The following is a 14,627-nucleotide window of genomic DNA, read 5'->3' as shown; positions in this document are numbered from 1 at the left end:
ACACTGTTCCTCCCGGCTCAGTGTGGTTGATGGGCGCCGTTGGAGAATGCCGAGTGTAAATGCACTGTACGTGGCAGAAGGGAATTGAGTATGTGTGTGTGTGTGTGAGAGCGCGTGAACACGTGCCATGCATCATGCATGCCATCGTGTGCACGTGATGCTAGTTTGACCACATGAGTAATTATCAAACTCCGGCTGACTGAACCCCCCCCATCTCTGTGTGGCAACAGAAGGGTTTCTGCCAGGTCCGCAGAGGCCCGTGCGGGCACATTGTGCCGGATGAAGTGGACCGGAACCTCATCCCTGTGGTGTCCGTTGCAGCTCTAAATCACACCGGACCGCAGCGCTCCGCCTGTCCTTCAAAGAGGAAGCTTTTTTTTCCACGACTCCTTCCACACTGTAATTATTCCAACTGGATATGAGCGATTGCGTTTATTGGCTGGGGCAAGGCACCGGCTGCCTCCCCTATCATTGGCTGCCCGGGCACCCTCTGTGCCGCCTCCCATTGGCTGCCTCGAGGAGAGTGGGCGGAGACCTCACCGCGAACCCTCCCCCCTGTGGCAGAGCGTGTAAATGTGAAGACTCCCTCTCTGCCTATTATCTGAGTGACTCTGGGTTTTTTGGTGTCTGCCTCCCAGCGCGCGCGCGTGTGTGTTTGCGCGTGGGTATATTTGGAGGGAGAAAAGAGATAAAGAGAGAGAGAGAGTAAGGGAGGGAAGCAGCGTTTTCTTCTTCCCCCGTCTCCCTGCTCCCTGTCACTCCATCCTTCCTCCCCTCTCCTGGACCTACAGCCCTGCTTTCAGTCGGACGGAGCCCCCCCCACCCCCCACCCCTACCCCCACCCCTTACCACTCAGACCACTCCCGGGACCCTTCTGACTCTCCTCATTTCTCCGTCCCACCAACCAGAAACCTCTGAGCAGGTAAGACTGCTTCTTTCAGCCGGTACACCGAGTCTTTAAAAAAGTACTTCCCGCGCCTCTCCTTCTGCTCTTGTTTTTGTTTTCCTGTGCACGCGCCTGTGTCGGTCCTCTCGGTCCCCTCGGGCCTCTCCGTGTTTCCTGCAATGCATATTTTTAAGTTGTTGGGGCTCAGAAAAAAGTGACACAGTTGCGGGGAAATAATATCAGCGAGGTCACTGTATTTCTCTTCATCCTCAGATATCCTGATATCAGCATCACCCCCTCCATCCTTCTCTCTCTCTCCCACACACAATCTCTTCATCTTCTCCCCCCCCCCCGCTTGTCTTTTGCAATCTCATACCCTCCAGCTTGAGCGTGTGCAAATTCGGTGGGAAAGCGAGTCGAGCCTTTTAAAACAATATTTTTTGATTTCTAAGTGTGCCCAGAGCACAAGTCGACAAGGGCAACAACACGCTGGTTTTTTTGGGATGTTTTTTTTGGAGGGGGTTGGGGGTTGTTACGGAAATTGCATCCTCTAATTAATTCATGAAAAAAGTGTTCATGTGAGTTGGTGACGGCTATTTATAGGTTGCTGACGCGCCACTTCCCCGACGCCGGGTCGGAACACGGGGCGGCCCGCTGGCTCCAGAACGACGCATGACATGGCACAACGCGTCACCACTTTATCAGGCTTGGACCTGCTTGATTGAATCAAGAGAACTCCAATATTAACACGGCCCAGAAAGCATTCCTGGCAATGGCAGAGGACACACACACACAAAAAACTGCTTAGTTCTTCATCTGCACATCCTGTACTTTACCAGGAAGGGGGAAGTGGTGTGTGTGTGTGTGTGTGTGCATTTGTGAGGGAGACAGAGCTACTGCTAAAGTGCTTGAGACGTCAATACTGTCAGTCTGGAGTTTTTAAAGCCACTCTCTCATATCTGAAAAGTGGACCTTACAACAATGTCAACAACTGAGGAAATGCTTCTCCTGGTGTTTTTTTTCTTTTTTGCTTGACTGAGGAGCAAATGAGGATTTATTACATCACCATATTGTTTGAATCTCTATATGACACCAACATAAATATAAAAAGAATACTTTACAAACAAAACATTTATATGATCCAATCAAGTTCAGGTCTTCGACAAGGCATTTTAATTTGTTGAACAATCTTCATTAATGCATTCATATAAAGTTTGCCCGTGACTTTCAACTTTAAAAACAAACATGCCTTCTCTTTCAGACGGAGTGACCTCTCTGTCTGTGTTAATCATTTTCTAATTTACTCAAAAAGAGCATCTGTGACAAAGCACCCTGGGAATACGGGTTGTCTCATGAATGCCATCTCCAGGGAGAGCAGCTTTCAGCGGGAGGCTTTTATTGTGATAGTTTCCTGCATGGCAAACATACTTGTGATGTTTTTGACCATAATTATGCTGTTGGAGGTGGTCACAAATTCAAGCATTCAGGCTCTCGGTTTATTAGGACGTGTAAATTGGGTGTCGGTTCTTCATGAAGAAACATGCCTCAGATGCTCAGCTGGCTCTCGGCCAGATGCGAGAGCAAAGTATTAGACTCCGACTTCCATGTATCATCACGAGCATGGGGATGGGAGGCCTCTGAACCTCTGCAGAGTTCAGGCTGGATGCAATGCTATGTTGCCTTATGAACAAAAACACAAATTAGGGCAAAAAATATGCATCACCAATGAGAGCAAACTCAGCAGATTGACTTTATTGTCAAGCCCCCGGCTGTATTTTGTGAATTATGTATTTTCATGAATGAACAGATGATGTTTAGACTCTCTCACCAAAACACCTTTTTGAAATGTAGTTTTTTTTGTATTGATTTGAATGAAATCCAGCTGACGCTGTTTTACTGGATCCTAAGTGTGTGAGGATGCAGCGTTATGGCTTGCAGCAGATTTAATAAACTGATTAATATCAAAATATGTAACAACTAGAACGGGCACTCGGTAGAGCGCATACCTTCGCCGTAGCCACTTTTATGGTACCTTTTCATGACCTTGACCTTTGACCCGATCGATCCCAAAATCTAATCAAATGGTCCCCGGATAATAACCAACCATCCCACCAAATTTCATGCGATTCGGTTTAATACTTTGAGTTATGCGAATAACACACAAACACACATACAAATGAATACACAGCGATCAAAACATAAACCTCCACATTTTTTATGCGAGGAAAATGATTTCTTGGTCATAAAAAAAAAAGGCTCTTTTTATTTATTTAAATAAAGGCTTAAAAGAAATGAATCACTCAGGCCTGTGACAGCCCCCAACTCTAATATACCTCTGAAAATAACGTCTCTACATCAACAACACATTCAACGACAAGAAAAATCAAAGAGAACCAAAAGACGTGTGAATGAAAAGAAAAAGGCTTTTGCTGGTCAATATAACTTGTGAGTGTGTGTGTGTGTGTGTGTGTGTGTGTGTTCCTCCCCACATGAGCCCAGCAGCTCTCCTGCAGCCATATTTAATGCACTTACTGCACGTCATCTCTTTCTGGCGTAAGCTCCCTCATAAAAATGCGTGCATAAACCCTCTTGTAGAATGACATATTTATGAGTCTCCGTGGCGTGTTTTGCACACACTCCTGCTCGTGCACTCGCGTGCCTCCGTAAACCAGCGCCTCGCGCTTTAATCCGAGCTGAATGCAGTCGACGCAGACGACCGACGTGACGCTCGCCACGTCAGGCCGCTTTGTACACCTGCGTGTCACAGACGTCAGTCAGGGGCGGCGAGGTGTCACGAGGATTTAGGAATCGAGCCGAGCGGCGGCGTGTGAAATGTGAGCGGACGGGCTTCTCAAAATGATGTCGGCGGCGGAAAAGACGGGGTCGACTTGCTTGTCGTTGCTCAAATGACTCCTCGATAATTAGACACTCGTATGCATTCTCTCCAAACGTCTTCTTTTTTTCCCACTGGAAAAGTGGCCGTTTGGAAGAACCACACAGTCAAGAGATGGATCACGTGTGTTAAGCATATTCAGTGCTTCCTCCTATGTGAGGCCGACGCTCTGCAAGCAGCTGGCCCTTTGTGCCTCGGCCCCTTTTGGAGCCTTTCCGGATCTCCCGCTGGCCTGGCTCAGGGCTCAGAGCGCCGGGAGTTTCCCGGGTATAGGGACTGGCTCGCTGTGAAAAAAGGGCCGCCGACGTCGACTGGCTGCCGTCTCGCTCGCCGCCCGCCACAGAGCGATGGAGGGGAACTCGGGCGCAGACAAAGGAAGGAGTTAGTGCGTTCGCTGCCTTTAGAGTTCATGGATTGGAAATGTAACTGCGAACTGGATTTGACTTCACGGAAGGGATTTCATGGGCTTGGATTCAAGTTTCATGCCGTGTGTGTGAATTCCAATTCGGTGAAGTGAAATTTGTAACACTTGGTTGTTCAACTTTACATCGATCAAACCTATCGTGAACACACGACACGCATCCAGAGAGTGCGATGCTGCACAATGAGTACGCATGAAGCGTCATTTGGACCGAGATGTGGTCGTCGATGATCCTCGACAACTAGAAGCCTCGCCGTGTTTTTAATGTGAACCCAGTTCAGGTAAATACCTGGAAGGAAACCCTGTTATTACCTTCGCATTGAAAATGCCGGAAGGTTATGTTTTGATCGCCGTGTATTTATTTATTTATTTATTTGTTTATTTGTATGCGTGTTATTCGCAAAACTCAAAAAGTATTGAACCGAATCGCATGAAATTTGGTGGGATGATTGTTTATTATCCGGGGACCAGTTGATTAGATTTTGGGATCGATCGGGTCAAAGGTCATGAACAGGTCAAAATCTTTCGCAGAACTCAAAAAGTATTGAACCGAATCGCATGACATTTGGTGGGATGATTGTTTATTATCCGGGGACCATTTGATTAGATTTTGGGATCAATCGGGTCAAAGGTCAAGGTCAAGGTCAAGGAAAGGTCAAACTCTTTTTTTTACCATAGCAAGATACATTTTTGTCCAATTGGCATGCAACTAATGCCAAAATGTTCATAATTCAATGCCCAATCTTGTGATATGCGAAGGTATGCACTCTACCGAGTGCCCATTCTAGTTTGTATTGTGGTAAACAGGGAACATCATATTCAGGGTCGTATAAGTTGTATCTCAAGTGTTGATTATTTTTATGTAATTGAATTATACAAATCTGGTATTGTTCCAGCTATTTATTTGAATACAACATTTGAGTAAAAAACAACAATGCACAAACTTTTTATTGGCTTTTAATTGTGTCATTAATCGTTCCGTTTGCCTTTCCAGTGAGTCATACAGCAACAGAAGAGACTGACTTGTGACTTATCTATTTTTAGATAAAATTCTGTATATTAATATATCATATCAGGCACTGAACCATTCAAACACTTTTCAGAATTGTGAATTGTGATATATACTTAGATACAGTACATACATATATATAAATATATACAGTATATATATATATATATATATATACTGTATACCAGGGCTATTCAACTTCAGTAGCAAGTGGGCCGAATAAGAAAATCACGGGGGGTGTGAGGGCCGCACAGAATATTGGTCAAATAATGGCTAAAAATGAAAAACAGTAATGTATATTTCCACAGGTAAACAGTCACACACGCATCTCTTATCTTCCACTTTATATAATCAGTTACAGACTGTAATTCCATTCCAAAACACAGGAAGGCTATCAAGCTTTGATACAGAAGTGCAAAAGTTACATAAAAAAACATAAACAAAAAATGAGACATTGTTTTTCTGACATGTCCATATCCACAAATGTAGAAAACAATTTGAAAATAGCATAATAGTATTCAGATATCAGATTAACAATAAATGAGCCTGTTCAGGAAACTATCAAAAACAATTCCAAGCAGAAATTAGGTAGTTACAGCAGGTCCATATCCCAAAATGCATTATGTAAACTGAACATCTTGAAACAGTATCCATCACAATAATAGTAAATAAGCCTTCAACAACATTTCCAAGCAGAAATAAGGTGCTTTGCAGGTTCATATCCATAAACACAAATAGCCAGATCATTCTGGTAAAACAGCATCCACCAGATAAACAAAAAATGGGCCGACTCATGATATTATCACAAACAAGCCAAAAATAAGGTGCCTATAGCAGGTTCATGTCCACATTTGTTAAAGGTAAAAACTAAAACTCCAGACAAACCAAAAGGGAGCCTGCTGAACCATAAAACAGATTTGTATTCTGTGCATTTTCAGTTTGATAGCATCACATGCCTCAGTCAGGGTATTTTACTACGACACAACTACCTTAATTATCAGACCTATGTGGTTTTGAGCCTGTTTGACTCAGTGAGAAAAATTGCATTGCCTTGATTTGGCAATTTCAACAGAGTTTGGCTCATAAGTAGTAAGGGCAACCCTGAGACACTCGTGTAGCTTTTCATTGGTCATGGAGCAACGTGCCCTTGTTTTGATTGCATTCATGTGAGAAAAGCGAGACTCACATGTGTCGGTGGATCCAAACATTGTTAGTATTAGAAGCGCCACTTTCCTGATTGTGGGGTACTGCTATTGGCTAACATGGTTACACCAAAAATTCACTGCACCCTCAGACAGCAAGTGCTGCTTTAAAGCAAATGAGGACTGGACATCAACCATTTCCATCTGAAGAAGACTCATCAATGCAAGACATTACCTCTTTTGCTTTTACACAGAAGTCTGCCTCAGGTTTGATGGAGAATGGGTCACGAGCAAACTGCAGTACCTCAATAGGAATACTGAAGCCTTGGAATCTCTCAGTGAAGTTATCAGTCAGATTTCTCATAAAGTTTGTCATGACTGGCGTTACGTGTGCCCCAGGTGCTGCACTCATGAATGCACAGAGTTGTGAGAAGTGCAGCAACCTTCCGTGAAAATCGTTAACTTTGTTTTGAAGGCGCACAGCCTCTCAACCAAATCAGCGATAGACTTTTCCCGCCCCTGAACTTCCAGATTCAAAGTGTTCAAGTGTCCAAAAATGTCACAAAGAAAGTGGACTTCTGCCATGAACTGTTCATCCAACATGCGCTCCAAGAAGTGTTTACACGTGCGAAGGAAAGACAAAATCTCCCGGCGGAGTTCACAGAAACGTTCCAAAACCTTTCCTTTGCTGAGCCACCTGACGTCACGATGAACCAGCGAGTCAGTGTGCTCTGCAGATGCGTCAGCAAGCAACATACGGAAGAGGCGATGTCGAAGGCTGGAGGTTGAGCGGATGAAATTCACAGTGTCCATGTTGTTCTTCAGATCGCCGCTGAGCTTTGCGCACAGTACAGCCTGATGAATGATGCGGTGTAAAAACTGCATATGCGGGGCTACGGCTGCCAACCCGGCCACCAGCCCTTTCACTCTACTGGTCAGAGCAGGAGCTCCATCTGGAACCAACAAGCAGACTTTTTGTAAATCCAGTTCATGCTCATTAAAAAACGTGACAATCTTTTGAAAAATCACTTCACCTGTAGTGTGTCCCTCCAGCGGAACGAGCCCCAGTAGTTCCTCCCGAACGCGCACTCCATCATAAAACCTCACATATATGCACAGCTGGGCCATGTCGGTACAGTCAGTCGATTCATCCACAGCGAGAGACATAAACTCTGCTTTTCGAAGGTTTTCCAAAAGCTTCCCTTCGACATCCGTTGCCAGTAGCTCCAGTCTGCGGAGAGTTGATGTGTCCGAGAGAGGCACTTTTTTAATGGACGAAGTGACGCTTGCCTTCACTTTTTCGTCAACAATCATTTCATCAATAACTGCAAGCATGCCGTCTTTAACAGTCTCCGACTCGGTAAAGGGCCTCTTCTGTCTGGCTAGTGTCCAGGCTACGCGTATATATGCTATCATGGCTCTCTCTTGTTCCGTGCAAAAGCGACTAAGGGTACACTGCCCTCGTTGAAAACACGCCAACAGTCTGTTTACTTTCCTCCTCCGTTCATCAGAGCCCTCGGGAAAATTGTTCGAAAATGAGCCATGATTCGACTTGTAGTGCCTCTTCACGTTATATTCTTTCATCACAGCAATGGATTCGCTGCACAATAAACACATTGGTTTGTTGCTCATTACGGCTGGCAAAGTAAATCAATACTTTTTCAGTCCATTCACTTTGGAACTGGCGGTTTTCACAGTCAACTTTCCGACGCTTCGGCTTTGAGAGAGACATTTTGCAGCTTAATGGTAGCGTCAGCTAGCGCCGGTGTTTCAGTGGTCAGCCAGACCAGAGCGCAAGTGAGGAGTGGGTTACGGCAACCAACACGGGTGCGTAACATAAAGATGTAACCATACAGGTTTGGTTGAGGCAACAGTGAAACTCAATGGCTCTGGGTTAGATGTCTCAATGTATATAAGAGGCGTGTCCGTCAGTTTTATTTTTTCTTACCAAGCTATACTGATTTGCAGGCAGTCTTGCGGGCCGTAGTTAAACTCAAAGTTGAATAGGCCTGCTGTATACATATATATATGCATAGTAGTCAAATAACTGTTATCTGTCAGTTGCTGAGCTGCTTTTTAAACACTTAGTCAGAATCTCTATGATCTGAACATTTCCTGATAAATGAATGAATCTTTTAGACACGTTGCTTGGCGTGTACGTTTATTTACTATATCCTTAAAGGTAATCACTTGATTAATTACACAGACCCTCCCACCCAGCACAGCGTGCACAGGTGATTCAATTAAAATCCCAATAAAAAGGCCGCCCCGTCCCACCCACCCTCAACTATCACACCACCAGGAGCACAGCAGCTTATTAGTTATTATGCTGTGTAAAGAGAAAAAGAAGGTAGATTTCAACATGAAACTAGGCGCAGTTCTTCATTTTCATTAAGTTTTTGTAAAATAGTTTTTCTGAAATTGTATCTTAAAAAATGCAAATGAGGTATTCTAATGAATTTGTATGAATATGCCAATATTTCCATAACAGAAATCTGAACATTGGATACGGTTCAATATTTTCAGGCATTTAATTTTGTTGACATATTGCAGTCACACGTTTTTTCAGATGGATTTTTGTTCATCTTTATCAGTAAACTAAACACTGTTAGAAATTTAAAGGAAATTATCTCCGTAAAAATGTCCAAAAAGCAATGTTTTTTTTCCCAGGTCTTCAAGATTATCAGTTTTATTGTAACTTATTCCATTATTGAAAAGTCCAGGATTTCAAAAAATATTTTTAGCTTTAGTTATTATCCGTCACTTTGTCACTAGATTTGTCACCACTGGTACTGGTACTGTAGGCCTACGCTTCTCTCTGACACCATGATCTAACTCATCAAAGAAGCTAAAGATTGCTGGAATGATACACCCACAAATTATGATTCCCTTTTTTGTCCCGCTTGGGTATCACTCTCCATCTTTCTTCCAATGAGAACATCAGAGTCGACTGCAGAGCGCTCAGGAAGGCCGACTGCCAAGCCGTGGCCATGCAGACCAGTGCTCCCACAGTCATCCTCACGGGTCACGACTGTGAGTTGTTGAGCCGACAGCTGATCACACAAATAGTCCAATGTCACTGACTTGTTTTTACCTCTCGCTCCCTCCTTCACACTCACTTGATTGGGTCGCAGGTTTCTGTCACCGAGCTGGGCTGTAAACCTAAAAAACAATCTAACCCCGTGTCGTAATTCATAACAGAATGCGAGGGGTCGGCGGTGTGATGTAGTGCCGGAGGCCGAAATTAAAACGTGGCACCTTTTTAGAAGTGGAAGCCAGAATTATGATCGCTGGAAACCTGAGGGCCTTTTTGTCTCCGTGCAAAAGATGTAATTTAACCCGGTGGAGGGTTGCGAGATCAATCGGAGAGCGATGAAGAGTTGGGAGCGGGAGGGGGGAAAAAATGGACGTGGCTCCGAGGCTGGGAAGGGAAAAGGTGGAGCAGGAACGAGGCTTCAGCCTTCCCTGCGTCTCGCTCTGGGTGGTGGAGTGTGGTCATGAATAGGCCGCCCCTCCCTGTGTCAGGGCTATTTTCATACCCGCTAATGCAGGGGGTTTGGAGAAGCAGCTCAATTGGTGAAGTGACGACAACGTATTATTGTTGGCTTGGAGTTGAGGGAGCTGCAGGATCAGAGAATGGAGGACGGTTGTGACAGAATTACCCTTGCGTTGTTAATTCTTTATTTCATCAGGGCTCACAGGCGCTCATCGATGACTCCGGCTGGGATCCTGACGTTCATTGAAGTGTCTGTTTCTCGGATACATCTCCAAATAGCGATTGTGTTTTGTCAAAAGATGTTTTAGAGTCAGATCAGAGGTCAAACGTTCAACCACGGCTCCACGTTTCTGCCTGCGTTTTTTTTCTTCCTTTTTCCCGAGCACTTTGCACAGCGCACTCGGTTATTGGTTAAAACAACAGGAGAGGTGAGGCGCTTCCCGTGAACTCTGTGGAAGCAGCATGGCGTTGAAATGAGAGGAGGAAATCAGGTGGAACGAACGAGAGGAGGAGGAAATGAAAGGTGTGGCGCGAGTCTGACATCGGATCTGCGCAATAGAAAGAAGAAGGGCTGATATGCAATTTTACCCCTGACCTGCGTTACATTTTCAACCAGTGCCATGAATTATTCTGCTGGCAGTGAGAAATGTATTTGTGAGCGTTGCCTTTCAAAGTAAAAGGTTAAACTCTCTCACCAAAACCTTTTTTGAAATGTAGTTTTTTTTTATTGATTTAAATGAAATCCAGCTGACGCTGTTTTACTGGATCCTAAGTGTGTGAGGATGCAGCGTTATGGCTTGCATCAGATTTAATAAACTGATTAATATCAAAATATGTAACAACTAGAACGGGCACTCGGTAGAGCGCATACCTTCGCCGCAGCCACTTTTTTGGTACCTTTTCATGACTTTGACCTTTGACCCGATCGATCCCAAAATAATAACCAATCATCCCACCAAATTCCATGCGATTCGGTTTAATACTGTTTGAGTTATGCGAATAACACACAAACAAATACACAGCGATCAAAACATAAACTTCCGCATTTTTAATGCGAAGGTAAAAATGAATAACACAACTTTATGAATGATAAACCCAGTGAGTGAAGGGATGGAAGTCGGCCCTTCTGTGAGGAGTTTACATGTCCTGATTCCACCATCCTGCAGGCAAAATAATGGATAAAGATGATTTATATATTTGTCTCTATGTTAAGCATCTTTATACATCCTGTTAGTTTATACAAGGGATGCATGTGGTCACACTGAGAAGGCCAACATGCTGATCAGCTTAGCAGGTACTCGGGAATGTTTCCCATGCTCTCCTGCTAGCATTTGCTGATTTTCAAGGAACTGTGTGTGGAGTGGAGCGCTTGAAATATGCCAGGATGTCATAGCCAGAGAGAGCGAGAGAGAGAGCGAGAGAACCCAAATGCCAACAACTTTTCCGCAGAAAGATTTAATCCTTTCCTCAAAACAGGTTACACACTCAAACTAAACAGTCGGACAAACACAAACTAAACGGTACGAACCTCACACCGGGGCACGAGACACACAGGGTTTAAACACACAGGGAAGGTGATTGGACACCAGGGAACGAGACACAGGTGCACACAATGAGGGCGGGGCTAGCAATCACACAGGTGGAAACAATCAGGAACAGGGCAGACAATCACAGGGACAGGAAGTGCAACGAAACAGAGGACACGGGAGACAGGGACTTCAAAATAAGACACAAAAACTCTGGTTAATGACAAGATCATGGTATTAATAGTGGGTTGTGTACACTGTGATTTAATTAAATTAATGATGTCATTAATTTAACATTTCATAAATGTTTAATTTCTATCACACATGGAGCTTCAGCCAAAGTGCTAAACAATCCCCGGTAACACAGCGCTGCACAAACGAGCTTCCGATGAAGAAACTATTCTCTCTTTGTGACTCCCATGGATGCCCCGTTGGGGGAGACGTTTCAGTCAACTTTCCAACAGCAGCTGATTTTATTTGATGACACTGCGGCAAAATTACGGGACAGTATGAAGAAAAGAAAAAAATGGAGAAATGCGTTTTTTCACCGAGCCGAGACAGAACGGGTATCGCAATCATGTTGACAGCTCAGCAAAATCTGCTGCAGGACTCCCTCACATGTAGTGCAGTGGGTCGACGCCTCTTTGAAGAAGAAGAAGAAGAAGAAGAAGAGCTTAAAGTGAAAACGCACGTCTGGTGATGTCAGGAGAAAGTGTAACGGATATTCTAAAGCTCGTCTCTCGGCCCGGGCTCTTGGCAGTCGCCGCTGCCTCTCAGCGTTTTCGCTTGATTAAAAAGCGCCCGGGAGTTTGTAAACGCGTGGTAGGTGCGAGCGCACGCACCCTGACAGCTTAACATACTGATTATTCAAGCCTCTTAGGCTAAGCCACGGCACTCGAGTGATGAACGTCAACTCCCCTCTCTCCCTCGCGCAGTCTCCGTCTCTCCCCATCTTTTATTCTTCGTTTGAAAAGAGTGGAAAGCCGGTGACAGCTTGCAGAAAGCAAGCCTGTTGTCTGGGAAGCGGAGGGGATCAGTGACACAGTGATTCATACACCGCCGAGGCTTTATTTAGACATAACCCCCCCCCGGCGTAGGGTCGGTCCTCGCTCCCTATCCTTGGTGCATGGAGCTGGCTATAGCGGTAGCCAGGCCGCGTGTTGTCCTTCACCTCCAGGCCACGGGGGGAAGTCCCTCCGGTGGGGTTTTAATGCCTCGGCGGCTATCTGCTGCACTCTGACGGTCATGATATCACCGCGGTTTTGTCATCGCAGCAAAGCACGCCCCCTTTTGCCTCGACGTGGCGAGGGAGCTGTTAAGTTGTAATAGTTCATTTTGATAACATCTGCATAGGTCTTATGTTTTAAATTAATACATATAGAAAGATATTATAAGAGAAAATATTAGGGAGAATATTGATATTGTTATTAATGTATTATGAAGCATAGGGGTAATGTTTACTCTATGCAAATGTAAATGGCAAGAATTAATGTATGTTGCATGAGAGTGACTATGTTAGTATTATAGATTGACGAGGCCGGTTGAATTCCGTCAAGTGACTTACAATAACAAGGGACTTTTATTGTGAAAGTGACTTTAATGCGGACAATAACAAGACGGGACTTTTATTGTGAAAGTGACAATGCGGACAATAACAAGACGGGACTCTTATTGTGAAAGCGACTGGACCGGAAGTGACGTTTCGACCGGTGAGAGGAAACTCCGTGTTTTAGAGAGATCGTCCTCTTTCGCAGGTAATCGTCGAGGCCGCAAGGCTGAGCTCCCGGGAGGAGCCGGGAGCCGGGACACGAGGAAGAGCGCCTTGAATGTTTGTTCTACACTTCCTACCATTAAATGTTGATAACTTAATCCACGCGCGTCCGGAAGCCTGTTTTCCATCATCTGCGAAGTGCCCAGTTTCGGAATACTCTGCAGAGCGCTCGCGAGCGTCGTGGTGGGTTTTCCCCGGCCCTGTTCCGCTGTTAGCGCACCGGGGCCACGCTACTACCGTTAGCGTGACAGTTTCCGCATCACCGGCCCCTTTTTCTGGTTGTTCCGCCAGTGTAGAGCGCCGCCCCCTTCTCAGGGCTCGCTTGGCAAGGCCGCAGCTACAACCGAGCCGCACCTGGCCCGACAGATTGTCCTGCTGGGTCCCGAACGGGACACGGCAGACGCTCACCTCGTGTACGACGGAGCAGGAGCACGGATACGACTCTTCCGTAGCCTCGAGCAAGCGGTCAAAACAGGAAGAGCTGGTTCCCAACAAAGAGCCTCGGACGTGGACACAGAAGTTTGCAAACACAATGTTTTGTTTACCGCTTGTGTAGGAATCCTGTTTCTGTTGTGCAACAGAACAACAGGGAGACGATGCAGATGATAATCTCTGGAGAAGATGTGCACCACACCCCCAGAGAACACTGAGAAGGATCAACTCTCTTGATTGGTATAAGAATATATATATAAGTACATTGTAAATAAGAAAATGTGCTATATTGGAATGTATAACGTTATCTAGATATGAGATGAGCTATTTTGAGATAATGTTTAGGCCACATCTCTCAACCTTTGATACGCTGTATACCACGACTCGTATTTATATATATATAAAAATATATATATATATATTAATAAATATATATATGTTAGTTTTTTTTGGTGACAAAACAGCGAGAATTGTGCTCTTTATTTTAGTGTCATTAGTAGTAAGATATGGGGACATCAATTGCAGGGATTCAGCAGATTACTAAATTTAATTTGCACGATCCGAGATTAGAAACATTTCGATTGCCCCTCAACATTTCAATGACCATGTTTGTTAAATAGAGCGACTTTAAGATATGGAGTTCTCCTTCCCCGTAATGAGGTTATTGGGCAACACGTCCTTGAACCCTGCCGTAAAGTCCAGAGCAGGTGTTTTTATACTTCACCATGTCCCATCATCCGGCTCTTCCTTCTAATTGCGTCCTCCCGTCTCAGAGGAGAAACTACGGTATAGCGGTTCCGTTTCCCTGACGCACTTTCCCCTGCACGCTCTCTCCCTTTCTATTTTAAAATGTATTTTGTATACTTCTACACTTTACACAGCAGGCGGCGGAGGGGATGCTAAGTCAGCGAGAACTCAGCCGCGTGTGCTGAAGCAGATGTGTGTGTGTGGCGGGAGGGGGGGGGAGCCGTAATGAAATGGGGTTAGGTTTTAAGAAGGGAAAAAAAGGAGAGCTTAAAATATCCATTAGCCCGTGCTGTGCTTTTCCACC

General features: G+C 44.9%; 2 protein-coding genes and 1 long non-coding RNA gene across 4 annotated transcripts in view; 1 reads left to right on the top strand and 2 right to left on the bottom strand.

Moving 5' to 3' along the window:
- The first annotated feature begins 621 nt into the window (after window positions 1–621).
- LOC130203018 (poly(rC)-binding protein 3) overlaps window positions 622–14,627 on the top strand; it is a 68,577-nt gene continuing 54,571 nt past the window's right edge. For both annotated transcript variants that reach the window (XM_056428926.1, XM_056428919.1), the window contains exon 1: window positions 622–922. The gene's annotated coding sequence lies outside the window, so the exon portion shown is untranslated. The remainder of the gene's footprint in view (window positions 923–14,627) is intronic.
- On the bottom strand, window positions 5,230–8,298 carry LOC130203008 (SCAN domain-containing protein 3-like). Its single transcript, XM_056428909.1, has 2 exons — window positions 7,386–8,298; window positions 5,230–7,304 (listed from the first exon to the last, which is right to left on the bottom strand). Exons 1-2 carry the CDS (start codon window positions 7,981–7,983, stop codon window positions 6,760–6,762), a joined length of 1,143 nt encoding a protein of 380 aa, XP_056284884.1. The 5' UTR covers window positions 7,984–8,298; the 3' UTR covers window positions 5,230–6,759.
- On the bottom strand, window positions 10,808–12,267 carry LOC130203035 (uncharacterized). The gene is made up of 2 exons (XR_008833427.1): window positions 11,992–12,267; window positions 10,808–11,007 (listed from the first exon to the last, which is right to left on the bottom strand). It is a non-coding gene; the product is annotated as an uncharacterized LOC130203035 (long non-coding RNA).

Source organism: Pseudoliparis swirei, chromosome 2 (assembly GCF_029220125.1).
Source record: "Pseudoliparis swirei isolate HS2019 ecotype Mariana Trench chromosome 2, NWPU_hadal_v1, whole genome shotgun sequence".
Lineage (NCBI taxonomy): Eukaryota > Metazoa > Chordata > Actinopteri > Perciformes > Liparidae > Pseudoliparis > Pseudoliparis swirei.
This window is presented reverse-complemented; position numbering and strand designations above follow the sequence as displayed.